General features: G+C 42.1%; 1 protein-coding gene and 1 long non-coding RNA gene across 9 annotated transcripts; one reads left to right on the top strand and one right to left on the bottom strand.

Annotated features, from left to right (window-relative positions):
• Positions 1-35: 35 nt before the first annotated feature.
• Positions 36-27654, bottom strand: rxrgb (retinoid X receptor, gamma b). 7 transcript variants are annotated; one of them, XM_023804686.2, is made up of 10 exons: positions 27554-27654; positions 9475-9719; positions 7605-7740; positions 7250-7429; positions 6351-6511; positions 5808-6024; positions 5129-5261; positions 3249-3340; positions 2898-3003; positions 36-815 (listed from the first exon to the last, which is right to left on the bottom strand). In XM_023804686.2, exons 2-10 carry the CDS (start codon positions 9703-9705, stop codon positions 668-670), a joined length of 1404 nt encoding a protein of 467 aa, XP_023660454.1. In that variant the 5' UTR covers positions 9706-9719; positions 27554-27654; the 3' UTR covers positions 36-667. The 7 variants fall into 7 exon arrangements, with proteins under 7 accessions (XP_023660454.1, XP_023660451.1, XP_023660455.1 ...); XM_023804683.2 differs by lacking the exon at positions 27554-27654 and adding an exon at positions 23156-23295; XM_023804687.2 differs by lacking the exon at positions 27554-27654 and adding an exon at positions 23156-23295 and having other exon boundaries at positions 5808-5937.
• On the top strand, positions 12800-22097 carry LOC111840150 (uncharacterized). 2 transcript variants are annotated; one of them, XR_002837310.2, is made up of 4 exons: positions 12800-13078; positions 16541-16889; positions 17075-17246; positions 19961-21985. It is a non-coding gene; the product is annotated as an uncharacterized lncRNA (long non-coding RNA). The 2 variants fall into 2 exon arrangements; XR_002837309.2 differs by lacking the exon at positions 12800-13078 and having other exon boundaries at positions 13607-16889; positions 19961-22097.
• Positions 27655-28000: the final 346 nt, after the last annotated feature.

The following is a 28000-nucleotide window of genomic DNA, read 5'->3' as shown; positions in this document are numbered from 1 at the left end:
ATATTTGTTTTCACAAAGGGAAGCAAGCACATCCAAAAAGTTTAAATAATTTTATTGTGACACAATCATAAAACATATTCCATAACGGTAAATATTGTCCAGTTCCATCTTCCATTTGCTTATCCAGAGAAGGGCACCGGTTGGGTGGGGGGTAGGGCTCCCTGGAATGGGATGCCAGTCCAACACAGGACATGCAGTCATAGACTATGGCAAATTAGAGATGGCAGTAAAACCTAACAGCATGTCTTTGGACTGCAGGAAGGGGGGGAACATGCAAACTCCACACACACACACACACACACACACACACACACACACGGCAGGGGTGGGATTTGACCCCCAAAACTTGGAGGTGAAAGGTAAGACTACTACGCACCACGCCACTGTGCTACCTCGAGTTTAACAAAATTAATTTTAATACAGTTTTCATTTCATAACATTAGCTTCAACATTGCATTGACCTGATGTTACGTAACTATTTACAGGAACAAAAGTTTTTACAATTCTATGAAATTCTTTTCAACAAAACTCGTTTGCCCTCCTAAATGTAATTTTGCATTATTAATTATGCCCCGTACAAAAAAATAGTTTACAGCTGAGGTGACTTAAACCTTTACATCAATTACAGCGATGTCCATAATATTTACAAAGAGCCTAGGAGCCTGTGTCACGTAGCCTGATGTGGAGCTTCCAGCATTTCCATGAGGAAGGTGTCGATGGGGGTATCGCCGATCAGTTTGAAGAAGAAGAGATGCTCCAGACATTTCAGTCCGATGGAGCGCAGGGCAGGCAGACGGAGCAGCAGTTTGGCAAACCTGGAAAGGGGGAAGAAACTTTGGTGGTATTTTAAAAAAGCAATGCTATTGCAATATTTTTTAATCTCGGGGATAAAATCTGCTGAGCCTACTTCCTTCCCTTCCACCCTGCTCTTGGCAAATTTTATCACCAAGATTTCAAAATACCGTGGTATACCTTACTACTTTAAATCTGCCCTAGCCTACCCCAAAGTATTTTCACCTAAAACACTAAAATAACTTGGACAAAAGCATGCTTTTTGTTTCGAAGGGTATTCTGTACATAGTACGAAACCACTGAGTTGCTATTAGTTGGGTGACTAGTTACATGTAACAACATTATATAATTAAATTACAGGTATCCTTCATTTAACGTCTGCATTACGTTCTGTATAACACACCGTTAAACAATCTAGACGGTGATAAAATATTATCACATTCACTTAGAAAGTGTAGGCTATTCTACCCTCCCATAGTGTAAGATGCCTTTAATTGCTGCACTAAGTAGTTTAAATACTTTGCAGATAGCAAATGATAAGTGAAATATGGTTAACTAGAGTTCATTATAGTACTGTGACATTATACATCAGGCAATGCTGTACAGTACAGTGTCTTTGTTGGCTGACAGCGGTACTTAGAGCCTCTACCTACGGCTCTCTGCCCGCTCTCTACCTACCGCTCTCTACCTACCGCTCTCTACCTACCGCCTGCCCGCTCTCTGCCCGCTCTCTACCTACTGCCTGCCCGCTCTCTACCTACCGCCTGCCCGCTCTCTGCCCGCTTTCTACCTACCGCCTGCCCGCTCTCTACCTACCGCCTGCCCGCTCTCTACCTACCGCCTGCCCGCTCTCTACCTACCGCCTGCCCGCTCTCTGCCCGCTCTCTACCTACCGCCTGCCCGCTCTCTGCCCGCTCTCTACCTACCGCCTGCCCGCTCTCTACCTACCGCCTGCCCGCTCTCTACCTACCGCCTGCCCGCTCTCTGCCCGCTCTCTACCTACCGCCTGCCCGCTCTCTACCTACCGCCTGCCCGCTCTCTACCCGCTCTCTATCTACCGCCTGCCCACTCTCTGCCTACCGCCTGCCCGCTCTCTGCCTACCGCCTGCCCGCTCTCTACCTACCGCCTGCCCGCTCTCTACCTACCGCCTGCCCGCTCTCTACCCGCTCTCTATCTACCGCCTGCCCACTCTCTACCTACCGCCTGCCTGCTCTCTACCTACCGCCTGCCCGCTCTCTACCTACCGCCTGCCTGCTCTCTGCCCGCTCTCTACCTACCGCCTGCCCGCTCTCTACCTACCGCCTGCCCGCTCTCTACCTACCGCCTGCCCGCTCTCTGCCTACCGCCTGCCCGCTCTCTGCCTACCGCCTGCCCGCTCTCTGCCTGCTCTCTACCTACTACCTGCCCGCTCTCTACCTACCGCCTGCCCGCTCTCTACCTACCGCCTGCCCGCTCTCTACCTACCGCCTGCCCGTTCTCTGCCCGCTCTCTACCTACCGCCTGCCCGCTCTCTACCTACCGCCTGCCCGCTCTCTGCCCGCTCTCTACCTACCGCCTGCCCGCTCTCTGCCCGCTCTCTACCTACCGCCTGCCCGCTCTCTGCCAGCTCTCTACCTGCCACCTGCCCTTAATGTGAATGGATGTTAAATGGAGGATACCTGGTCATAATAAATGTAACTGTAATCTATTACTCAGAGAAAATATGTAAGTAAATTACAGATACAAATGTTGGTGATTACAAAGGGGTTACATCTGAATGTATTCTTTTCAATAAAAAAAACTTATATGTAGAATACAGCATAAATTTTTTGCTGTGCATCTTTTCACCGTGCAGAAATGCCTTGTTCTGGCAGATTCCCAGACGGCACGGCTCAGCAAAGCCATTGGGACTTTTCAGATTTATTGCCCGGTTTACAACATTTGTTACAAAAGTAATCAGAAAGCAATCAAATTTAGTAAGTTACATTACTTTGATTAAGTATTCAAAATAGTTTACTTTTTGCATTTTTAACTGAGTAATTAGTAGCCTGTAACCTATTACATTTCAAAAGTAACCTTCCCAACACTGCCGCTGGGAAGGAAGACGATGCCACGGGACACGTACCGACCAGGTTGCTCCGGGTATTTCTGCTTGGTGTAGGACTCCAAGGATGCATACACCTTCTCTCTCAGACCCTCGACCTCAGCTGGGTTGGACAGCCCCTTCGCATCTGCAAGCCGAGCACATTCATGTGACATCATTTCAGCAGATTGTTTAACTAGTAGCCATTGGTGACTTGGGACAGCTGGACACATGTAAGACTTGGAAAGTTTTTAATGCTCATTTCAGCTTGGGTTAAACTCAAAACCAAAAACACAATTAATATAAGAAACCACTAGTATTTCGTTTAAGAGTGTACTAATTGGCATTTTATGACATGCCTTCCATAGAGAAACCTGTATACATGGTGATGACCTGGGTTGAAGAGGATGATAGCTCGCAGGCATCCCAGCTCTGACTTGTCCATCTGCATGTCTTTCATCTTGGACACCAGTTCTGTGAGAACTCTGCAGGAAATGTATGAAATCTGTTTATGTTCTATTGTATTGGGTGTTTGACAGTAATGACCAAAACAATGTTCATGTGCAAAGGAGGATGTGAATTTCCACAGGCTGCCCTGACTGCTTTACACAAAAACAGGTTGATCACAATGAGTTCTCTTGGCTCTGTAGTCCAAAACTAAAACAATGTCTGGTTATTTCAAAAACAATGTTCTTGTTTACAATATAACAGAGACACAAAGCCCATGTTTGAGGAGCAATTTTGAGGAGCACTGCATTTAAAAGATTCCCTGTTGATATGTAATCCATGTAGGGGTGGGATAATAATTTGAGGTCATATCACCCACCCCTAATTCCATGTTTACATCAAAAAAGAAGACATGCTGCAAGTAAGGAGCAGGAAACTGGTGGGAGGGAGGTTATAAAGGTGATAATCTTTCACTTTTACTTTGAATGCAGGAACCAATTACAGTCAGTCCTGTTACAATGCGTGATATCACACCACAAATCTGTTCTATTGCGACTTACATATTACTACCCAAGTCCAATACAATGCAGGATCGCATTTGTATTTGCAATGTTTTCAGTCGGAGAGAAAAGCACCAAGTGAACTACAAAGCGATACAGGTTTTAGCGAGAAACACTCCTTGCATGCAAAAACAGCTATCCTGGTGAACAAGTGATGTCAGATTCATAAACAAATCTTTCCTTTGAACTGGTTATTTTCAGTGAATCGGTTGAACCAGTTTTCATATCTAAAAGAATCAAACTTTTTGTACATCCAAGCACTGCACAGGTCAAAGTCTTAGATTATAAAAATCTAAGAGTATTTGACCAATTATCATATAAAAACAGGGCAACTTTTTAAAATTCACTTACATTTGCTTTCTGTACACTGCATCCATGTTGCCTTCAGTGCCCCTCCATATACCGTAATCCACCGTATTTGTGCTGTGTGCATGCCTGGATGTATGGCGGCTGTGGCTCACTACTCCTGACTAATGATAGCTAAAGCAACATTTCATGAACCATTTACTGTACTTTCTGACGCCACTAGATGGTGCTCTCTGTTCAAAAAAGGGCTCAAAGGAAGCCCCACAGTAAACTAAGATCACCATCTAGTAGGGTCAGAAAATACAGTAAATGGTTCATGAAGCGTCTTATTGGCCATCAGTCCTCTTGACTCTCAGCAATCGACAAGTTAGTGACTTAGGCACGTTGGGCTGAAGTGGTTAATAAACACTTCTTGTGAGACTCTTAAGACCAGAGGGGATATTTATGATATAATTAATGTATCATTATTATTTATTTAAAATGCATATAATTACATTATTGGCCACTGGTATCACTATTTTTATTATTTAATTTTGTTTGCCGCAACTTGCTAAGTTTTGGAGTCACATTCCCTTAGCCATAATTTTCCCAGAGGATATGTGTATTTTAGTATGTGATTTTGGTGAATGAAAGGTTTTCCAGTAACACTTTAGTCGTTGTAGAAGGACTGACTGTATCGTATTATCCATGCAAATTTTCCATTTTCACTATGCTTGTAATTACCAGAATGGAACAAACCCAGCAAACCCAGACTTTTCCATGTCCAGCCATGAGCTCCAGCTCCCCTTTGGGAAATTGCAAACCAGCCCAAGCCTGCTAGGAGATATAATCCCTCCAGCCATTCTTGAGTCTGTCCCAGGGCCTCCTCCCAGTGAGGGCTGGATGGGAACATCCTAATATTCTGTTCTTCTCATGACCTTTGTAATGAGCTTCTACACTGTGCGGAGGCCATACACACACCTGTCAAAGATGGAGCCCACCCCGGCACTGTGGGCACTGTTACGGTGCACATGCAAGCCAGTGGCCAGCAGGATGCCATCCTTCACACTGACGGAGCGGTGAGAGAAGGAGGCTATGAGCAGCTCATTCCAACCTAGAGGACAAATAAGCACAGCTGAGGTCAGTCCAAGCCAGCTGTGGCTAGTTTTGGGTCCTGCCCCTGGCATATGGAATCAACTGATGCTATGCTATGGCTAAAGCACTGCAGCAGCATAGGGCGCCCCCTGCAGGACAGTGAAGGATATAAAAACTGGAAAGCTGATGTATAGTAAAAGAACAACTTCATGGGAAAATAACAAGGGCTAAGGGTTAACTTAAAACTCGAAATTAAAGTGCTCATATTAATACTCCACCTGAAATGAATGGCTTCACTGTGCATTCAGAAAACTGAATGCTGTCCTAAGCATCAAGTACCAAATTGTGTACTAGCAAGAAAAGCCACAAAAGCACATACTGAGTTATCCATCTTCACCAGCAGAGGGAGCTATATCCACACAAAAAACCCAAGGCTACCCTCACAATGTGATACCTGAATCAATGAACTGAAGAGCATATTTTTATGTTTTATATAGTAGGCAATTTTTGTGAAGTAGTCCATGGTTCGCTGACAAAGAAATAAAGGGCTCATTCAATTACCTACCTGCTCGGAGGAGAATGACTTGATCGTCCAGCTGTAGCTCAGAGAAGTGCGGAATTCGCTTCGCCCACTCCACCAGCGTGAAGAGCTGCTTGTCTGCTGCCTGGCAAATGTTGGTAACAGGGTCATTGGACTGCCCAAGACAAAGAGAGGCAAAATGAGGAAACCATCCATCTTCCTTAACTGCTGGTCCAGTACAGGGTCGTGGTGAGCTTGGAGCCTATCCCAGGAAGCACAGGGCACGAGGCAGGGGGCACACACACACACACACACACATACACACACACATTTATATATATGAAATATGCCATCAGTTATAACCATACACCTGGAACCAGAATCATGTCCATCAGAAATATGACCCGAATAATTGACTTAGTCATAATATAAAAACAAGTGTCATTTTGTAGCAAGTACACGGTTTTCAGAACATCAGCACTGGTTTTCTATTATGTTTCAGTTAACACTGACTGTTAGGGTAGTTATATAGGTGATGCCGAGACATTAATAAGGCTGTCAGTGAAAACGACGCCATGGGCAGTTTACCGAGTTGCCAGGGCTACCCTCCACACAGCATTCTGCTTCTGACTCCACAGCTAGCTCCGCAGCCAGGACCTTCTCCACAGGCATGTCCTCGTTGAAGCCACAGGAGGATTCCACCTCACTTTCACTCCTGTCTTTTCCTCTCTGTCTCTCCTCTTGTACTGCTGAAGACACAAAACACGACCTGCAGTCACATTCCTGAATCCACATGAAAAGTGGACAACATGAAACAAATGGCTTTTTTACAGCAGATAGCATAGACATACAGTAAATAGACATAAACGTGTCTTCACCAAAGCCTTTGTCAATTAATCCGCAGTTTGACCCCATTGAAGGAAAAAAAAACAATGACTAAACTTGACAACAGAATTCTGAAAATGGGCATCAAATAAGGACTGATGCACTAAAGGTCTCCAAGAGAACGTCTGCCTAGTTTAACATTAGCTTGTAAAATGAGATTCTAATGAAAATAAAATAAATAAATAAAAACTCATAAATTTTTTAATCCAACTAACTTGTATCCTACCCCAAAACCTATCCCTAAATACTTGTCTACCAAGGATAAATAATTAATAAACAACCAAGCCAAGCAATATTATTAGTAATTAGTGGAATAAAAGCTTCTGTAATATCAGATACTACGCAGGTGTTAACATTATACAATTGGCACACTAAAACCTGAACCTGGACTGTTTAGTTTCTTTGTCAATTAAGGATAACTAACCAACCTGAAATGACATTGTGGCAGTGTTCTCATTAGCACATCCTAAATGTGATTTACACCGTCACACTTATATGCCTCCTTATCTCCATTGCTTGGGGATTCCCGTATCTCTGTTTCCTAGTTACTGCGGTCTCCTTGCCAACACTGCTGAAGCCAGTCAAGGCGGAGCGGCTCTCACCTTCCCTTTTCATCCCCATAGCCAGACACTTCTGGTAGCGACAGTACTGGCAGCGGTTCCTCTGGCGCTTGTCGATCAGGCAGTCCTTGCAGTCCCGGCACGTATAGGTGAGGTCTTTCCTAATGGTCCTCTTGAAGAACCCCTTGCAGCCCTCGCAGCTGTACACACCGTAATGCTTCCCTGCTCGCAGGGAAAGAGGCATGAAGATGGACACGGATCTGGTGTGGGGACAATGCCACACAGCATGTATCCGGACGTCAGACATCTTTGTGGGTATTTCCAGACACCGGATTGGTCGGTGATACCTATTTTGGAGGACTGACACGTTTGTGTGGTGAGAGTCACAGGCCGTTACCTGAGGAGCGATCCCCACAGATGGCACAGATGTGCTTGGTCAGGGACCCAGGACTGGCACATTGATAACTATTCATGTTCCCCAGGGTGAGAGGTGGCTTCACATCATCCATGTTGCTGACATTCATCGAACTGATCTTAGGGGGCAAAGAAGGCACATGAGACGAGTGGCCATCGTTTCGATCATGTGACCACCTGGGAGGGGAGCACATATTTGCTCAGTGTGCTACAATCCAAAGTACGTTACATGGTACTGGGGGGTTTAAAACCACAGACATGAAACCAGAAAGTTTTAAACCCAGGATAGACTCTACCATAGATCCTCTAAAAGATTCACTTAACCTGGTCCCTCAGAAAATTATTCAGCTGTATAAATGGGTAAAATACCTCAGTATATTGGATAAAATCATCAAATAAGAGCAATGAATACAAACATAAATAGACAGAAACAACATAGCATGCCAGCAATCGTGTCGTGTATGAAACACTCCTTTTGCTAGAGAGCAGATCAATGTCACGTTCAAAAGCACTCGGGCAGTGGCCTCCATCTGTGCTGTCCCGCTGTCCCCAAGGAGCGGACTAAGTAGATATAATGAGAAAATAGCAGGCTGAGTGAGTAGAGTGGTGAACTCCAGCATGCCAGACGGGCATCATAAATACACAGGATTAAGAGCGCTAAGGGCTATTGTTTGCTACACATGGTTCCCATTTTACCTTATGTTGCTGTAATACTGTACGTATGGTAAAGTTACATGTTTTTCTTTAGGATTTCCTTCATGTATGTAACCCTTCTATTTATCCTAACTGTGGGTCTGATACAGGGTTGCAGTTAGTCTGAAGTCTGTCCCAGGAGGCGATGGGCACAAGGCAAGGGACAGACTGGGCAAATGCACTCAAGCAATCAAACTAGAGACACCAACTTACATATCTACATGTCTTTGGACTGCAGGGGGAGGTAAACCCAGAAAAACACACGGAGAACATAGAACCTGCACAAATACTGAGCCAGCAGGGGAAACATAACCTGCAGTACTAGAGGTGTGAGGCTACAGTGATGCCCACAGAGCCAGCCGGACAGCGGTCATCAAAAAGCACAAAAAGGCCAACCTCAGCTGCAGGCTGCTATAGACCCACAATCCCAGCATTTCATAAGAATCCAGTGTGACAGAAGAAAAGGCCTGATTATGGCCTGAGGGCAAACAGAACCACGTGATGGGTGGACTTCATTCTGGTTTAACAGACACGGCACCAAGTGCAGCGCAGGGGGGACATGGAAGGAAACATGACAGGTGCTGGGTCATGACTGAAAGGGGGAGTGGGACTGGAGATCAGGATCTGGCCACATTTTCTGGGACCAAAGGAAAAGACACAACTCAGTCTTGTCGGACTGGTAGAAACATTCAAGGCAGTAAAAAGGTTATTTTTACAGGGATTGGACTGAGTTTAAACAAATGGGGCCCTGTCCTATTTGATGAGTCAATTTGGATGCCAAATTGTCAGAGAAAAGGGATAAGGGCAGGTTCACAAAAAAAAAGACATAAAGACAGCAGTAGATTTCCTGACTGGCTCTGAATATGATATTATATAAGATTACAAAACAGGTAATTAATGAAATAAAAACTTGACTTTTCTCCTGGCTAGCAAGTTGACTCACTTAAAAGGAAACACGTGGAAAGGCATTCATATAAGGCGTCATGCCAGATCACGTCACTGGTGCATTTTCTGGATGACATTTACTAAAAAAGTAATAGAGTTGATTTACTGTTATTTTCAGTCTTGTGGGACTCGTTAACAGATGGGAGCACACGCGACTCGTGCATTTAAAGAGAGCCAGCACCACAGCGCCCCCTGTCTAACCCACGAGGCCTTACCTGTGCACTGTTTAGGGTCCCAAAGTCGATTTCAAGAGCGGAAGGCAGGCAGACGGACGGGGAACCAAGCGATGAGGTGATGACAGAGTAAGGGGAGGCTAACCCATTCATGGGGGAACTGATGACGCCTGCGGGGGAGGGGTGGTGCCGAGAAGGGGCTGTCGAAGTGCTGATAACAGAGGGATGTCCCAACATGGAGCTCATGGGCGGCTGGGTGGGGGGCGAACTCATGGGCCCGGGGGAACCTGCGAATTAAACCACAGCACATGGCCCCATAGTTCAACAAGAACCTTCACTCAACAGAAGAATGAGCGTCCATAACACTAAGACTACAGACAAAAGGAATACAGACCTTCCTCTACTCACAAACGAGATACGTTCTGAACTGCCGTTCATAACTTGAAATGTTCGTAAGTCGTTCAACATCATTTTAAGGGTATACGCAAGTACAAAGAACTAGGATGCTGGGAGAACGCACGCTACGCTGCTGAACGGCGGGAGTAGCGGCCAGTCGTACTAGCCGGAATTGGCGCGCAGAAAACAAAATTGATGTTGTGGACAGGAAATGGGAGTCCAATGAGCACAATTTGGACTTACGGTCCTCTTCTTTTGTATGTGTGAAAGTTTGTAAATTGAAAGTTCATAAGTAGAGAAGCGCCTGTATAGATCCAAACATAGAGCTCATAAGTAGAGAAGCGCCTGTATAGATCCAAACATAGAGCTCATAAGTAGAGAAGCACCTGTATAGATCCAAACATAGAGTTCATAAAACTTTCCATTCGTTATTATCTAAATACCAAAAACCTTTGTTTTTTGTCATGGCCATCAAAACGTTCAGTGTACAATATTTGAAACTAGCCTCAAACCACTAGGTGTGGCACCAACAATCAACACATTTTAAATCATGTAGATTATGCATCTTAGATGGTGAAATGGCAAAATGCTGAGCTGACCAATAAATAAACCTCTTGACCCTGTCTCCATATTGTATGAATTCAGTTGCAGCCACTAAGGGTGTGCGTTCGTGAACGATTTGTTTGTGAGGAATGGGTCCCTTACTATACAATCACATTCACTTCCCTGCACTTCCTTCTTTTCACTCTTCCGCTTATCCTCAGAAATATGACATGAATGCTGCTTCACTCCTCGACTATGGCCAGTGAGAGCCAGTAAGGTATGTAAGTTTAGGCTGGAAGTGAGCATATGATTGGCAGGAAACTAAACCTGGGATTTTATTTGGCCACAGTGAACACACAACCACGAGTGAGTCAGTGAGCCAGATCATTTGGCTCAGAAATAAGAACCGATTTTGTGTGCACATATATCATTTAAATTATTCAATGTATTTACGCATTTATAATGTATTTATACCTTGCAACCAGATGGGTCCAACTGTGTGAGTTGCTAGCGGCAGCTTTTGGGAAACGCACCCCAGGACAAGAACGAGAGACCCGAAGGAGTGAAGGAATTGGTGAGTGAGTTGGGGAACAAGAGTCACTCCACTCCTTTGGATCTCTTGTTCTGAATGAGAGACCCAAAGGAGTGAAGAAGCTGGTGAGCGAGTCGGTGCATGAGAGAGCAGTACCTCAGTCATGACTGAAATGCATCATCTCTTGGTGGGGTAAACAGGTGCAGTGACTTCCCATATTCGGCAAATTGGATTTTAGAAATGCAACAATTTCACGATGCAAAATTATTTTAACCAAGGTTTGCTAGCGTTTGGACTCATTAGCTGACTATATGATGAGCTGTTGGGTTTGTGTTTTTAACAAACATGAGTAGCTAAGGTACAATGCTGAAACACTTAAACTATAATTTAATAACAAATATTATTTATATCAGATGACTTATTGGTGGCATTTAGCTTACTCCTAAACAATATTTAGCCTAAATAATAGGCAATTTTTTGACATATTGGAACACAAGTGTTTGAGATCTGTTTTACACAAACAGGAAGTGCCACTGAACAAGTTGGTGAATGAATCAGAACAAATATTTTAGGTGAACTGAATCAATCTGTGTCCCAAAAAAAGAGAAATTTCACCCATCACTAGCAGCCACATAGGTCAGTTTGGGGTAGCAGGCTGCTTGCATTCTGTATATATTCAGTATTGGGATTGGACAGAGGGGGACCGACTCCCTACACATATGCACACAGCATGTGATTTAGCCCCTCAATAGCACTGCCTTCCATCAACAGTGAAATCCCAACTATCCAGCAGAATCTCCAGCCATCTTTCAACTGCTTATTCTAGTCAGGGCTACCTGAAGCCTATCCCAGGCAGCACAGAACGAGATACCAGTTCATCACAAAACAGATACACAGCGGGCAATTTAAATACACCAATTAACCTAACTGCATGTCTCAGGACTGCACAGCACAGGAAGAATATACAAAGTCCACGTGCAAAGAGCAGATCTGAAGTTCAATCCCCCAACCCTACAGTTGTGAGACATCAGCACTACCCACCTTTATTCAACTATTAAAGAAACTGGGGGGGGGGGGGGTGATTAAGTTATACACCCTCCATTTATGGCTACTACCCCTTTTAAACTTTTCACATAGCAGTCTGTACTTCAGGACACAATAAGCTGCCACAATCCAAATCTTTCTTGCGTATGAGATCGTTTGGCGCTGAGTGGTATACATCTGTTATCTTACACGTCAAACTCAGATACGATGTTACACAGAAAAGGTCCCCCTGATGGCTTCATCAATGGTTGGACTTAAATATATTACGCCTATAAAATAAAATTCCACCCTACAAAATAGAGGAAAATAATGAGTCATTTTCTTTTTTAGATGCCTACATTTTTGTTTCAGTTTTTGGTCTTAATTATTTAAGTATTAATATACATAAATGATTGAGACGGAAATCAGCAAGTTGGGTCAAGTCAACCACCTTGGCATTTATATACTAAGAACCCAGAATTCCCCCCCTCTAGGTGCCCTGAAAAGGTTTCACATTTCAGCGCGGACAGACCGCGCGCATATCAGGCCATGGTGGATACATGTAGTCCCTGCAGATAGCCGCACGGCGGTTGCGTAACTGAAACCCGGGCGGCAGGAACAAACGGAGCAGTCGGGTTTGTAGCCGATGGCAGGTTAAGATCAGCAGACCGGGACCTCACCGGGATGCAAACTAGCAGACTGCGGACCGGGACGCAAACTAGCCGACTGCGGACCGGCGGCGCGTGGTTTACTGCGGACGTGAGGCGAGTTTGCCCGTGCGTTTCATGCCCGCGCGCCAAAACGCGAGCTGCCAGCTGTCGCAAAAAACGCCATCTACGATAGTGTTTGCTAACTTTATTCGTAATTAATCACTGCTCAGACGTCATACTCACTTTATTGCCAAGGAAAAACCCCGAAATGCTGTATCAAACAACCCAATATCGATAGTATTGGGAACGGAGTCAAGAGGCTCTCGTTTCAGCTTTTGGCGCGGCGGGATATAAATATTAGGATTAGTAATAATTACGAACAGCGTAGAGACAGAATAACGTTCATACTAACGCTCTGTATCAGACTATTTTGTCAAACCTGACGGAATCCCGTATCAGCGCAATCCAAGCGACTTTTGACCGGAGAAGTCATATCTCAAAGGTCAGCACTACCGTCGCAATTATCAGGTTAAAAACATACCACATCTGGTCTCTGAACAATCCCTGGTGTTTACCTTACAATAATCATCATTATGTCTCTGCTTTTATAAATGTAAATGTACTTCGCCGTAACATACTCCAGTGCAGATTCTGAATGAGAGGAATTCCTAATATGTCTGAGAATTTTAAAAAAAAAAGCCCAAAACAGTGACCTTCTAAAAAATGATTTAAGCTGTTTTGCCCTGAAAATGGGGAAAAGTGACACTTTCAGCTGCTAATTTTGCGTTGCTTGGTTTACTTAATTATGATTGTCATTATCACAAATGCTACACCAAATGAAATGGACCGAGCCCATGTTTGAGAAATCATTTCTAGGTCCTGAGCACGGTGAGATGAGCAGTCACACTTATTTATTTCCATATATACACTGCAGATACCCAAGTTACCTTCAGAATAATACAGAAAAAAGAAACAAGGATAACTTGAAATAAGAACAGAAATTGTAGTTGTGTACACTGCTCTTCCACACAGCATTAGTTGTATGGCTTCCCCTCCCCCCCAACACATTGCCCCCCAAGCTTTCTTAAATGTAATAATTTCTTTCCTAAATGAGGCTGATGTCTGATCTGTCGTGCTGCTAAATCCTCTTACACCCGGTAAGTATATCCAACCTGTTTATCTGAAGGTTGGCCAGCTGTCCTTAGTGGGGGGGCTGGGGACCTTGTCCATGTCAAGCTGAGATGCCCCCCCCACAAGGCCCAGGACCCAAGACATTAAACCACACGTGCCTCTAATCCTTTAAGTATGGGCAGTGCTACTGTACAATGCAACACTTCTCGTCACATCTTTTTTGACTTAACGTTGCTTTATAGCATACAGAGTAACCCCCCCTCCCAACTGCCACAGCCGTATATACATAAAACATGTTTGACAAAAATTAGACAAGCGAGAGAGATTCTGGATGAAAAGTACATACTTCATGCTTCATCTTACTTCAACTTAGAATGAGAATAAATCTGCAGCAACTTTCACAGACATTCAGCAGTTAATACAGTTTTCACAATTCTGGACATGTAGAAGTCATCCTTTATTTTTTCTCCAAACAGTTGGAATGCAATGGTGTGGCCAGGCAGCAAATCATATGTGACAGTGATTTATGAGAGTTTAAAGACGTGAAAGGATGACAGGAGAGTAAAACGAATTCTTTCTTGGCCATGTTACGAAGGTTTTTGCTCCAGCCTCATTCCTCTTGAACACTATCAGCTTCCTCTTAATTCAGAGTTTTCCCCCTATTTTAAATGACAAAGCACATTTCCATTTATCTCCAAATTAACTTTGTACGCATCTCTCTTAATTGTAATAATGTGGAGAAAGTGTTTTAGTTTAAACATTGCACATAATTATCTGGATGGGTTAATAATTATCTGATACACAGTATGCAGTTATAAATGCTTTTTTTTTCCAACCATCCATCTTCATTACTGCTTACTCATTGCAATCACCGTGAGCTTGCAACATATCCCAGGAAGCACAGAGGAAAAGGCTGCGGAACACCTCAAATGAGATGTCTGTCCATAGCAGGCCACACGTTTAGAAACACAGTCACGCACTGTGGGCAATTTAGAGAGAGAAACTCATCCAACCGCAAGTCTTTGGACAACAGGAAGAAGCATGTGTAACTCCAAATAGAACTCCAGACACACAATGCCAGAGTAGGAAGCAAACCCCAATCCTGGAGATGTGAGGTTGCAGTGCTACTCACTGAACTGTTAACTTCCCGTCTACTTACGCACACTAAAAAATCTGCTCACATTACTCCTGTCCTCCATGATTGGTTGCCTGTCTCTTCAAGAATCAAATATAAAATTATCCTCATCACCTTCAAAGCCCTTCATGGTTTAGGTACAGTTACAAGAAGCCTCTGTCACCCATTTTTACTAAGCTCTATTTTGTAGACCTTATGAGCTACAGTATATACTGAAACATATGCTCTGGGAATGGGAGGAATAGCTAAGCTCAAAATAGCATCTCGCAGATGACCGGCGATGATCTACAATCATGCTCATGTCGGAAGCAGTGTGTTGTGCACGAAAGACACCACCATGTTTGCCAAAGACAAAGGGATTTATGTTTAATTAGGTGACCACAATGGCTAAAATGCATCTGTGTGGTGAACCAATCCGCCATATGTGCAAAAATGCACATAATTTACTATGAAAAGCTTGGGGATTCTTTGAAAGCCCAGTGAGCGTGATTCGTGTGTTCAGGAGGTGAAAAGTTGGCAGATCGTTAGGTAGGACATGAAATGAATTACATAACAGAAAGGCAGTCCCGACAGTTTAAGAGTCTGATTAATGTTTAACAAAGGAGGCGCAAGCTAATTGACTGACGCTCGTGAATAAAGGCAGATTTCTTCATATGAATGGGGCAGGCAAGCTACCCCTTTGAAGGGCTAATTTCAAAAGCTGAAAACTACAGTCCAGCAGCAAATACAGAGCTTCTCTTTTAATGATAGTTAAATTGGCAAAAAAAAAAAGCCTCCACCAAATCACAAATGGGGCAGTGCGATGGCCAGGGCCAGTCCCACGAGGGGTAAGACAGGGATTACCATGCCTCAGAGAAGCTACTAAACAAACCTTTTTCTGTACAGTTGAAGGGGTAGCTGAATGATTTTGTATAGCTGCTTTGAAGCTGATGTACATTTTATGTACATTTATGCCCCAAAAGGCAAACATCTGAATGCAAAATATAACTACAAATCAGTACCCTTTGAAGCCCCAAGATGATCAAAAGTATTTATGTGTAGATTGAAAAGCATGTTTTGGAAATGTAAACCTTGAATGATATATTGGTTAATATATTGGTATTGGCCTATATTTGATAAAATTCAAGACATCTGGATCAGTCTGATGTGTCAGTTTTGTCCAATATTTCGGGTTGATATTTAGACGTTATCAATATTCAAATTTAGTAGCACCACAGCTAAAGATATTACTAAAATAATGCAGATGATTGCGTTGAACGATCAGCCATTTTCCATAGTGGAGGATGGTGGATTTAGTTAGCTCATTCACCAGTTACAAGAGGTGTCAATGCTCCGGCCTGCAAGATGGTTTTATATGGCCTGCAACATGCTTTTAATTCATTATTAAATTAATCTTTCATTTTACACAGAGGATAAAAAATTATGTAACATCATTCCGCTAATTGGTGTTGGCAAGTTTCATTGACTGTTTTCGGTATCGGTTATTGGTGGCAGTCAAAATGTTCACATCTGTGTACCACTAGTAAATCTATCTAAAGGGGTGTATGTCTCCCCCTTTCATAAAGACAGTTCTGTACCAGATGACTGACAACCCATATGTCCAATGGATCACAAAAAGTGGGAAGGACTCAGGGAGGGCTGGATCCTGTCAGGTCCTTTTTGACAGGTGCCCGCTATAATACCAAGTTCATTTGATAGGACTGGGCAAAGAGGTACTGCTAACTGGCAGCACATGGTCATCCAGAAGATATCTCACCAGTTTAAGCATACCCAGGTGTTACATGACGCCAGGGGTCACGGAAGCCAGGGTTGCGAGCAATCCGGGAACACAAGCCCCCATAAGAATCTGCCTGCAGCATACCCGGCATGCGGGCCTTGGCGCTGAAAGCCGACGGACAAGCAGAGTGCGCGCCAACTGTGGGGCCAGGTGGTGAGTGGCGTCAAAGTTTCTACGATGACAGAGGACGTTTGCACTCTGCCAGGTGGCAGGAGCCCCCAAGGGATGAAAACAGAACAGACCACCACTGCCTTGCAAAGTCACATAGCGGTGAGTGATCAGGCCTCATATGCTGACCAGTCAAACTCAAAAAGAGTTAGCTCTGCATTAGTCTAATATACAGACTGCAAAATATAACGAAAAGCTAATGATAAATTACAGCATCGTCTTATAATTTAGACTGAACACCAAGATTAACTGGCCAACTTATATGACAAAAGAGCATCTTTTTGCAGTGTCTGTGACTTTGTCACCAAGGAGACCAGACTTGATGGCCCAGCGCGGGCAAAGGTGAGCCCAGTGCAAAGCAGCCAGATGGATGAACGCTGTGGGACAGGCTGTCCGCACCAGTGGCATAAGATAGGCATCGGCCCTTGGTATAGGGAAGATGGGACACCTAGTGCCAGGGTGGGTTTACTGGTGGAAGGGTGTGCTTCAAAGATCCTCATCTCAAAAGGGTCACACTGCATCCTGTGTGATATTTAGAACCTGAAACAGGGTAACCGGCACACCCGCCAAACTAATGCAACACTAGCAGCACTCGTACGGAGTGCTCAGAGCAGCACGGTGAGAAAACTAACAGGACAGCTAAGGCATGAGAATCATTCACTTTCTGTAAAATCTGAGGGCAGATCCAGCCTTTTTATATCACCCATAAGCTAAAATTCCATGTGCATGTTGAATGATGACAAGGACCTGCCATGTTCAGGAAAACACCCAAACAGCCTCACACAAATGGAAGCCACCTCCCCAAATAATACAAATTCTTTTCCACATCCCTGAAAAATCTGTTTTATTTTCAGCCAAATGGATTATTCAGCAATAGTTATGCATTAGGCAGTACTTTTCTGGTAGTTATCTCCAACAGTTATACACAGTAACTAACATAAAGAGGTATGCGATTTTTCTTTAGACACAATGAGTTACTGACCATTGAAAAAGGAAGAAACCAATATACAGGTCTTTCCCTGTGATGAACTAGCATCCCATTTAGCGTGTCCCCTACCAGTGACTCCAGATTGTCCACAACCTTGTAGAGGAACACATTACATATATTGAATACTAGAAGAAATTATATATATTGAACATATAGAAAAGTCATAAAAGTTACATACAGTACTATGCAAAAGTCTTAGGCAGTCAAAGAAAATGATGTTTAAATGATCTTTTTGTTGGTGAAAAACTATTGGTGCTCTTCCACTGTCACCAATAACCGAGCCATACCTCAGCTATACTGCGCACTGATGGTTTTCCATTGTAAATCATCTAAGCCATACCTGCTTACTAGCAGGGCCAAAAGCATGATTAACTGAGGTGGTTGCATCACCATCATCTGATTGGTCGAAATGCAGGGAGATACCAGTGTTCTGCACATAGATTATCTGAATGAAAAAAAGGTATATTCAATATATTTTTTATTAGTCATAGCGTACATCATGATATATCGATGCATTCCTGATAACTCAGAACTTGAAAATGTATAGCTATAGAATAGCTGAACAGAATGGACCTGTAATGCAAATTTACGCAAGCAAATGTTAATTCCACTAGTGTTTGATGCTACAGTAAGACGGTGGTTCTCACAGACTTGCTAGCAGAAATGAGTAAATCATGAAGTACACTGAAAAGAACCATATATTTGTCAAAATTTGTCAGCTTAGTCATTTCAAAACCTATCCTAAAATCACTACAGTATTTGCAGTTGACCATCTAATATACCCAGGTATTTTTTTACTTTAACAAATTAAGTTAATTAATTGATTGAGTTGGTAGTAAAATTTAATGAACACATGGAATGGCTGGGGTGGCCCCGAGGAGAGGTTTGGGAACCAAAGCCTTGTTCATTTAGTCATTCAGATCCAGACATCAGTAACTTTTTGGAGACCAGAAGAAAATTCTTGTTCATTTTTATTGTGCTATTAAGAATTTGCAAATATAGCCTAACTACCTGGATAAATATCCTTAAACATTTCCTTTGACTGCCTAAGACTTGGGCACAGTACTGTATATAAAAGGTGGCCATTAAGATGACATAATGATAGGATTTGTAGATTCACTTTGTACTGTATTTACTGTCAATACCAGTAAATCAATATACATTCATGAGCCACATAATTATGTTTTGGTCAACGACACACTGCATATACAGTGGGGATCTCATAAGATTACATTGTAATGGAACTGAAAATTCCCTATCACCTACTGATGTGTCTAATGTGTTTGTGGTGATGCTGGTGTAACCAAACTACTGCACTGCCAGTATAAAGTTCAGCACACACCATTACGTGCATAATATATGATAATGATAATAACTGTGTAACTGGTTTATGTATTTACTGTACTTTTATCATTATTTTAGTGTACTCTATACTTTAAAAAAAAGTTTACTGTAGCCGAGGTGTATACTAGGGTATACCATATAGGTTTGTGTAAGTACACTCAATGATGTTCATATAATGACGAAATTGCCTAATGAATTTCTCAAAACGCATCCCCATCGTTAAGCGACACGACTGTAATTTATTTTTTGTGCCTGTGTTTATTGTTTCTGCTGGAAATATAATTTAAGCACTTTTGGAAAGTGACCAGATGCACCCTTAGCACATTTCTATTTGTACTAGTTGTGAGCTACTACTTAAACTGACCACAGCCTATATCAGCAAACCGGCTGTCAATAGTCAGGGAAGCATCCGTGTGCCACATTACTGGAAAGTCCTGTGCCTCCGGCCAATCAGGCTCCATGGCCTTCACCACTGGGCATAGCAGTGGGGCTGCAGGGTGCTGGGGTGGAGTCTGTGCCACTTACTGGATTACTGAGATTATCCTCAGATCAGTCTAGGGGGAGCAGTTTATTGCAAGCAGAGCAGCTTAATATCCCACAGGCCACAGGTGTCAGTAAAATGAGTCAGAAGCACCTGTTGCTTTTTTAGTTTTTATTCTTAAATAGCAGGTTTCTCTATAATCTTCCAATCTTTTTTAGCTTCAGTGATTTTCAGGTTCAGTCAACCTCATCATTACCCTAGAGATTTGTCTACCTGGAGATTTTTTTATGAATTGCTATTTTTGGGAGAGGATTAAGTGAGCAGCGATGAAATCGGGCCCTTCTTCTTTTTCTTGTTTAGGTTTTCCCAGTGCTTGCCTGATGTAAGGACAGATGAATCACCATCTGGGACATAGAGTAGAAGTTCAGCCTGTGCTGAGCACAATGGCTTCAAACTTGAGCAAACGCTGTCCCTCAAATATCGTCTGATGGACTGTTCATTTCCATGCACCCTCATCTTTCTGTATAATACGCAAGATGACCACAGAAATGTCAGCGATTATGTCATTTGAGAGAGAGGCACAAATGGATTAACAGGCAGTTCAAGAGTGGAATCTTTTTTTTTTTTTAAATAAAAATAATAAGAGAAGGGGCTGCTTTATATATAGAGAGCAGCTGCAGAGAACCAAGGGCCAACAAACGAACAGCAGTGTTCATTTAAAGGAGCACATTAATGACCGTTCACATTGCAAAAACATCTCCGCTTTGTGAAATTGTAAAGCATACGCAGAGAACACAAACACTGACAACAAACAGAGGCACGTGAAAATACTGGCCTTTAACAAACAGCAAAAACCTGACCACCACGGTAAGAATAAAGAGTAAAAACATCATTAGTTAACTGTTAACAAACCATGAGCTCCCACATCAGGCTTCAGCATTATCTAACGAGGTGATTGTAGAGTGGACCCCCAAATGAGCGGGGTTTTCAGATGCATACCTAATTCTGCTGTATTTCTCCCCAAACACAGTTTTAATAAATACTTAGATATCAGAAGAAAAACAGTGTAACTCGTGAATGCAGATGAAATGAGAAATTCAACTGCAACTTTATTAATGGACGGGCTTATATAACAATGTTACTACTTCCTATAACGACTGCTATTTTGCGTTCCTAAATGTGACACATATTCTTTCTGCTTTATCTTGCACTCTGTCTTGCAATGAATAAAAAGAAAATTGCCCAGAAGGAGAGAATACCAAGCTTACATAAAAGCATTGTGTGGGCAACAGAATTAAATACACTACAGCTCCTTTAGCAGTTCCAACAAGCCCAAAGCAAAGGCGTAGGTTTGGTTTCAGCATTTGTAGGGCCCAAATCAACCCCGAGCCCCCTGCCCCACTAGACACACATACAGTACTCCCGCAATATTGGGAAGGGCACCTCCCTACCATCCATAGCCAAATCTATGCCCTTGGCCCAGAGGCAAATCATAAAACAGGCTGCACAGTGGAGCAGGCATGTTAAAATCGCACCCTTAGGCCTTAAAATAGACATCAGATTCAGAAAGAATTTGCTCTGAATTGTGAGGGAGGGGGAACGGTAATGTTATGCTCGGTAATGTCACTAAATACGAGCTATTGAAATATCACCTGTCACCCAGTTTTCAAAGTGAAGATGCAACACAAATGGACACAACTCAGCATGTTCTAGCGGAATGCGCAGCCCTTACCTTCAGTTGAATCCTTTGCCATATTAACTGACCATACCACTTATCTTGCCCCATTTGACTGTCAGAATCAGATCATCAGACTAAAGAGCTAAGAACCAACCATATGTAGACAAACACTAATTCAGTGCAGAACTTTAACCTTAAGTACTAATTACCAAAGATGGAAGATTAGGAAAAAATAACCCTGGAATTGAACCTATTTCATGCCACAATAACAGTAACCATTTACACAAACATAGCATAAAATACACCTCAAAATACACCTCATAGAGTGCATAAATTTACTATATAACGGCAAACACGTCAGATACATTGTTATGGATTTATTACATTTTAAGTCTGGGGCTTTTAATGTCCTGTCAAAATGCTCAGCTATACATTTTTTTTTTTTTCCCCCCATATTTTTAAAAAATAATATTCTATGGGATGGTGCATCAGCTCAACAGGCAGCATTGTGGCTTTAAATCTCTGGGGCTGTGGGAGTGACCAGGGCCATGTGTGGAGTGCATGTCTGCTGTGTTTAGGCTTCCTCCAGCTACTTCTGTTTTTTCACCTAGTCAGGTGAACAGGTTACTGTAGTTTCATGTATGACCAAGTGCATGACTAACTGTGATGACAAACTGAAAATTCTTGAGTTTAGCTTCCTCGAGATTCTCGCTGCCAAATAAAGTGGAAGCTTACACTGCTACTTCCTAGAGAAGCCTGTGATTTAAAAAACAGCTCTGACTCATTGGTGATTGGCGTAATAAGAAGGGAAACCACACACTGCACCTCTCAATTCTCATATAGTTAAGGTAATTGTCAATAGTTGATGCCGCAGTCAATATTATTGCTGTCAAACACAAATTAAACTAACCCTGAAAGCTAATTATAAAGGATACTGCTGATAGTCTTTTGGAATTTAAACTTAATTTAAAATAACATCTGGCCTTAAGCAGACATTCATGTAACACTGAGAAATACGCTCTTGATCTAAGTGGCATAATGGATTCAACAATCTGTGGTCATTTTTCGGTCATGTCAACTGGTTTCACGGGATAGCTTTATATAATTTTACAACTAGATTTTTCAGTATCAACCACCATATTCTGACAAATGTCTAACAAGGCAAAATATTTTCACTACTGTAATAAATATAGCTGCTTCTAATACATCCATATGTCATGAGTGACATCAGAGCTATATCACAAAGCAAAGCTGCCCCACAAAAAATGTAGCCTACTACAACTGGACACAATGTCAGTTTTCTATTTGCATTCATCCTCCTTTATCAGAAAGCTTGTTCCGTAACATAATATACCATATGCACCACTAGTTATGTGTATTACATACATGAATGTTGTTATAACTAATGCAAATTATACATGTGGTCCAGTTGAAGTACAGCCACTATTTGAAAGACCTTTTACGGTTCTGAGGTGCTTTCCTCATGGCATCCTCCAAAATTTCATTTCCTCCACGGCGACGCACTTAATTCTAGTGCGGAACACAATGCAAGTTAACATAGCGGTTTGGCTGAGAACAGTTTGGAGACGCGTTAGAATGGCCATAAATAACAAAACCGCAATTAAAGTGCCAACCTCTGACCCAGTCGGAAAAGGCAGAGCTGCGAGCGGCTGACTTTTCCACGGGCACATCCTCCTTGTCAAGAAACTGCTGTGGGACGAGTACTCGCTAAACCGATAAGAAGACCGCGGGATTGACATCTCGTCTAAAGTCCACCGGCGGAGTGCCGCGAACGCCGCAACCCAACAGGGAAAATCCGACTTAAAACGCGCTCGAAACAGACGGTCAAAGACGCAATGGAACATCGGTACACTTACTTAGGTGCAGATATCTGTCGTTATTATCCATCCTGTGTTAACTATTGCTTTGATAGTTGCGAGTGCGCCGTCACGGAGAGCAGCATCTCTCCGGAATCTTCCCTTCGGCCCCACTGAACTCTCGCAGCTACAAACAGGCTGGCATACACGTGGGGCCCTGCAAAGGGGGTGGCGAAAGAGGGGATTCTCCCAATGACAGCAGAATAGCGTTCGCTGGCGTACACTTAGCTACGACAAAGCAGCTGCAGTACGCCGGTGAGTTGTAGAACCAAAAAAATTAAAAAATAATATAAGAAGAATATAGAATTCCACGTTGTACATGATGCGTCCCATAATTACGTAATTTTCCTATAAAATGTTAATGATTAAAATAAGCATGAATCATTTCCTTTATTTAATGTACAACGTATGGAATTTTACAGTGCGTTTCTGAGATTTTTATAGATGCAATTGGTATAATAGGCCTAATAATAATAATAATAATAACAACAACAACAACAACAATACAGTTGCTTGAAAAACAAGCGTCAGAATAAAGACACGATTTCCAGTGTTTTCAGTGTAAATTCTCGCTGGAGTTGGTCTGGAGACCCCTTTGAAGTGCCCCAGATCTTTCCCCAGAAAAAAGGGGTCATTTAAGGGTGAGCTCTCAGTACCTCAGAAGGTTACGCAGGAGTCACCGGCATTCATAGTCTTGAACTCCGTTTTGTCGGAGCCTCCGTTTGGGATGAGCACTCAGCACAGTCCCCCTGCCAGTCTTTCAAATGGGAACGCGGCCTCAGCTCGCCTCGTAGTAAAACAGCCCATAAAGGAACACAGGAGGATACTAACAAAGATGAATAGGTTTTTTTCCAACTCATTCCACACTAATCAGCCCTTTTCATTTGCCCATCCCATTAGTTAATGTAAATTCATTAAAGTCAAAGAAACAGACTAAAATGGCAATTTATCAATTTCTCCTTTGTATCACTAATGGAAGCAAATGGTTTGGGGCATTTGCTCATATTGTTATTGGCCTATTTTTTTCTAGCTATAGATTTTCAAAATCTATATGGACCCCAAAAGACATTCTTTAAATAAAAGGATAATAAATACCGCAGTTGAAAATAATTGGCCTATTACAATCTTATAGGCTTACCTTTTATTTAATTTATATACAAATATTTATAGAACTGGTGGCGAAACAGATAATAGTTAACGGTATGATCGACGTCATTGATCACGTTCCTGAACAAAATGAACGGTCATTCATTCTTTGAACGGACTGAATTATGTCTTACTCTTAAGACAACACAATCTCACCCATTGCGCGAAATGGACGAAGTTAACTCACGAAAATCAGTGCAGTAACCGTTATAATATCGTTCACTTAAATGAAAGCCTAATTTCCATTGCAGCCGCTAGAGTCGCCACCAGCTCAAACCCAAAAGGACTCCTCCAGCCCCACAGTCAACGAGGAAGCCCCCCCGCCGGCACTAATCTTTTGTATTCATAACACTATCCCCAACGCACCGCTATCGCAACCCCAATCTCTCAACGAGCATAGCAAACTGAGCCGCCTCCCAATCATACCCATGCTGTGTAAAACAGCAGAAAAACTTCAAAAAAACATACACGTTCTGCAAACGTGATCATAATGTTGGCCTCAAAGATCAGAAAAAGGGATGCCTAGTTGTTATTTTCAGCATTTTATTTATATTTAACGGCAATCTTTCGTTCAGACCCTGTTGTCTCGCATTGTATACTTATTTTTCAAGATATGAAAGGTCTTCCAGCACGCAAGACGAATAATTCTCGCTCGGCTTCATTACGATAAAGTGGAAGTGAACACGGGTGACCCCTGGAACTCTCTTACTCCGTTTGTTACGCGTTTGTTACTTAAACCGCAAAAGGCAGGACAATAAGCGCGTTTCTCGTTTCTGCGCACTATTCATTCTCTCCATCAGTCTTAAACACAATAAAATGCACCGTGATGTGTTATGCTGTCTAAAAATGGCTCCTGATTTGCCCGATTTTTTTTTTATATTTGTGGTCAAATAGTGGTCTATGTGTTTCACGAGTGCTATATAAAGCAGAGAACAAGGGATGCGTGCAGTTAAAGTCAGACCCAGATGTTGATCACTGGTAATGACTGTTTCATTGGCTATTTTACCGCAGTGTAAATTTATTGATGCTGATCATAAAATGATTTATAACTTTACTTTTAATCTATTAGTGAACATGTGCGGTGTATCTGTTCCCCATGAAGAAAACCCAGTTGCCGTTTTTGTAAGATTTGTTCACATGCTGGGAATGTGCGGAGATAAGCCAAAATGTCCACTTCGCTGGCACAGTATACAGCTGTTAATCATTCACCATGGAACTGAATGTCCAGCTCAGTGGATTTGACCTCCACCCACCGTCCAGAAGATCAGCAACCCAAGCCTCTGGTCAAGCCAATAGAGACCACAGAGAGCAGAGTGACATTGTATCTTTCTATGTTTCTGTACCTTGGTACTGCATGCAATATTCACATAAAAATGTGTTGGCATTATGTTCAAAAGTACTAAAATAATATTATTAAATCTAGCGACATGGATACAAAGTCGTTCAATAAACTACAGTGGTGATGTAAAGTAGCTTAAAACTGGTACTATGTTGGTTATAATGGGACCAAGGAGAAACAGTTTTTTTTCATTGTCACAAGTATGCAAATTAAAAAGTACAACAATAAAAACAAACATTACTCATGTGGTTGCCTTTGATTGTGTAAATGCCTTTGAAACTGAATAGAGATGAACTGAGTGAATAACTGAACTCGGTCACTGCAGCCTGATCTGTTTGATCTCAATTTTCCTATACATAAGACATAAGACTTGCAGCATAAAATATCCCATTTTACTATCACTGTTTCTGATGAAAGCCTTGAAACTACTGTAACGCATCTATTGCACCAACACATTAACTTTGTGTTTGGAAATATTCAACAATACACATTTCACATACTAAGAAATTGTTGATCCAAGCCAAAATACAGTCCACAGCATAGTGTAAAATAAATAATATATATATTAAATAACATTTTAGTACATTATGCTGACTATTGTATTGTATGGGTTGCAACATATCCAGTGTGAAATGTCTATTCCTAGATGCATGAGATTTTCTCTCTAGAGAAAGAAAACCTTTTTTTTTTTTTTTAAAGAATATGAAGTATTAACCCAAACACATGACTAATCCTATCAACAGACAGACTCCAGCAGAATTACTTAATGGGTCACTTCTGGGGGATCCCATGAAAGACCACCTCAGGTTAAGCTAATTCTGTGCTTCAGACCTCCAGGCTGCAGTGTGACCAGCATGACCATTTAAGAAGCAGGCTAAAATTGAGCTTAAGAATATATCACAGGACAGACGCTGTGGTAATTACCCCAGGGAATTCTTGTTGCTATGGTGCATATACATTTACATAAGCTGGTTTCTTTAACCAGTTTAAATCTGTCAGTATTACAAGGGGTATGCACACTAGAGTTTAGCTTCTCCATATGTAGGCCTACTTCTTAATGGCATGTTTCATTTCAAATTTTGACTGACAATCTAATGGATAATTGTTTCTATGTTTTTCTTTTGAAAAATGGGTCTACTTGTGTTATTTAGGGACTTGGTGACCTACTTGTACTTTTTGAGTTCTGGAAATTATTTGATGTCGTTGATAGGCCTATGGTCAACGCAGATTGATTGTGTTAAATTTTACTTGTAGTTTGTAAATTACATTGCCAAAAGACATTTTAATTGCAATCTGAATTTCGTTAAAATACCTAGAATATACTTCTAAAAGGTGTACTTCGTAGATCTATAAATATTTATCATTTAAACGTGCTTGATATTGTACATCACGGAACTAAGCACAAATCATTAATGAACATGTCAGCCAGAACATTAGTGAAAGGAATAGTTTGCTACCACCTAGTGGGTTGCTTGAAACAGACACGGAATTATTTACAATACTCCAGTAATTATTTTTTTAAAGTCTTCAGCAGTTTTATATCACTTTATAAATCACGTTACCTTTGATGTGTTCTTCGACAAACCGGGTTCCTAATTATATAAACATACAGTAAAATGTTCCGCGTTTTAATTTAATGTTTATTCATCTATAGAATGTAGAATGATAAAATAGCACGTAACAACGTATCCATAAAAAGTTTACTTACTGGGATGTTATTACAACGATAAAATAGAGCCTGCTAGTTCAGAACTTTTTTCAACTGCGCCCATCCAGCTATAGCTAATAATATGACAGTGTAGTTTTGATTAAAACATCGGACCGGCAATACTCCAAGGATACATGAAGGCGTACGTGTCACCTTCAGCCACCCGCGCCGCTAAAACGGCGCAGATAATGTAACACTTCCCTACCCGGTCAGCGGAACCCAGCGGGTGCTTCTCAAAGCCAACTTAGTGCCATCTGTCCGGACTGAGAGCTTTCGGATGCGGCTGGCTCTGTCCGTGCCCCAAGCTTTATTAACCGGCCGTAACATTTTCACTGCATGTGCCCTTATCGGAGACGACGGCTCCTCTGCCCTGCCAGAGCGCAGTTAAGACCTGTGAAGTCCCGATGACAAAGATGTTTTGTTTAAATTGTGCGCATATTGTTCAGGTAGATTTATGATGCATTTTTTAGTCGATTTCCCGCATATATTACAATCTATATCTGAACTACAATAAATTCATATCTCACGTGTCTCAGAGCTGGTCTGTGCCCCGCAATTAAGTAGGCTTACTTGAAAACTGATCTGATGGACATACTCAAACTTTTTACTACTGTTCCTCAGTAACTGAGAATAAAAATCTCTTATAAGATCC

This window comes from Paramormyrops kingsleyae, chromosome 15 (assembly GCF_048594095.1).
Source record: "Paramormyrops kingsleyae isolate MSU_618 chromosome 15, PKINGS_0.4, whole genome shotgun sequence".
NCBI classification, from domain to species: domain Eukaryota; kingdom Metazoa; phylum Chordata; class Actinopteri; order Osteoglossiformes; family Mormyridae; genus Paramormyrops; species Paramormyrops kingsleyae.
Note: the sequence above shows the minus strand (reverse complement) of the source record. Positions and strands in the feature narration are given on the sequence as shown.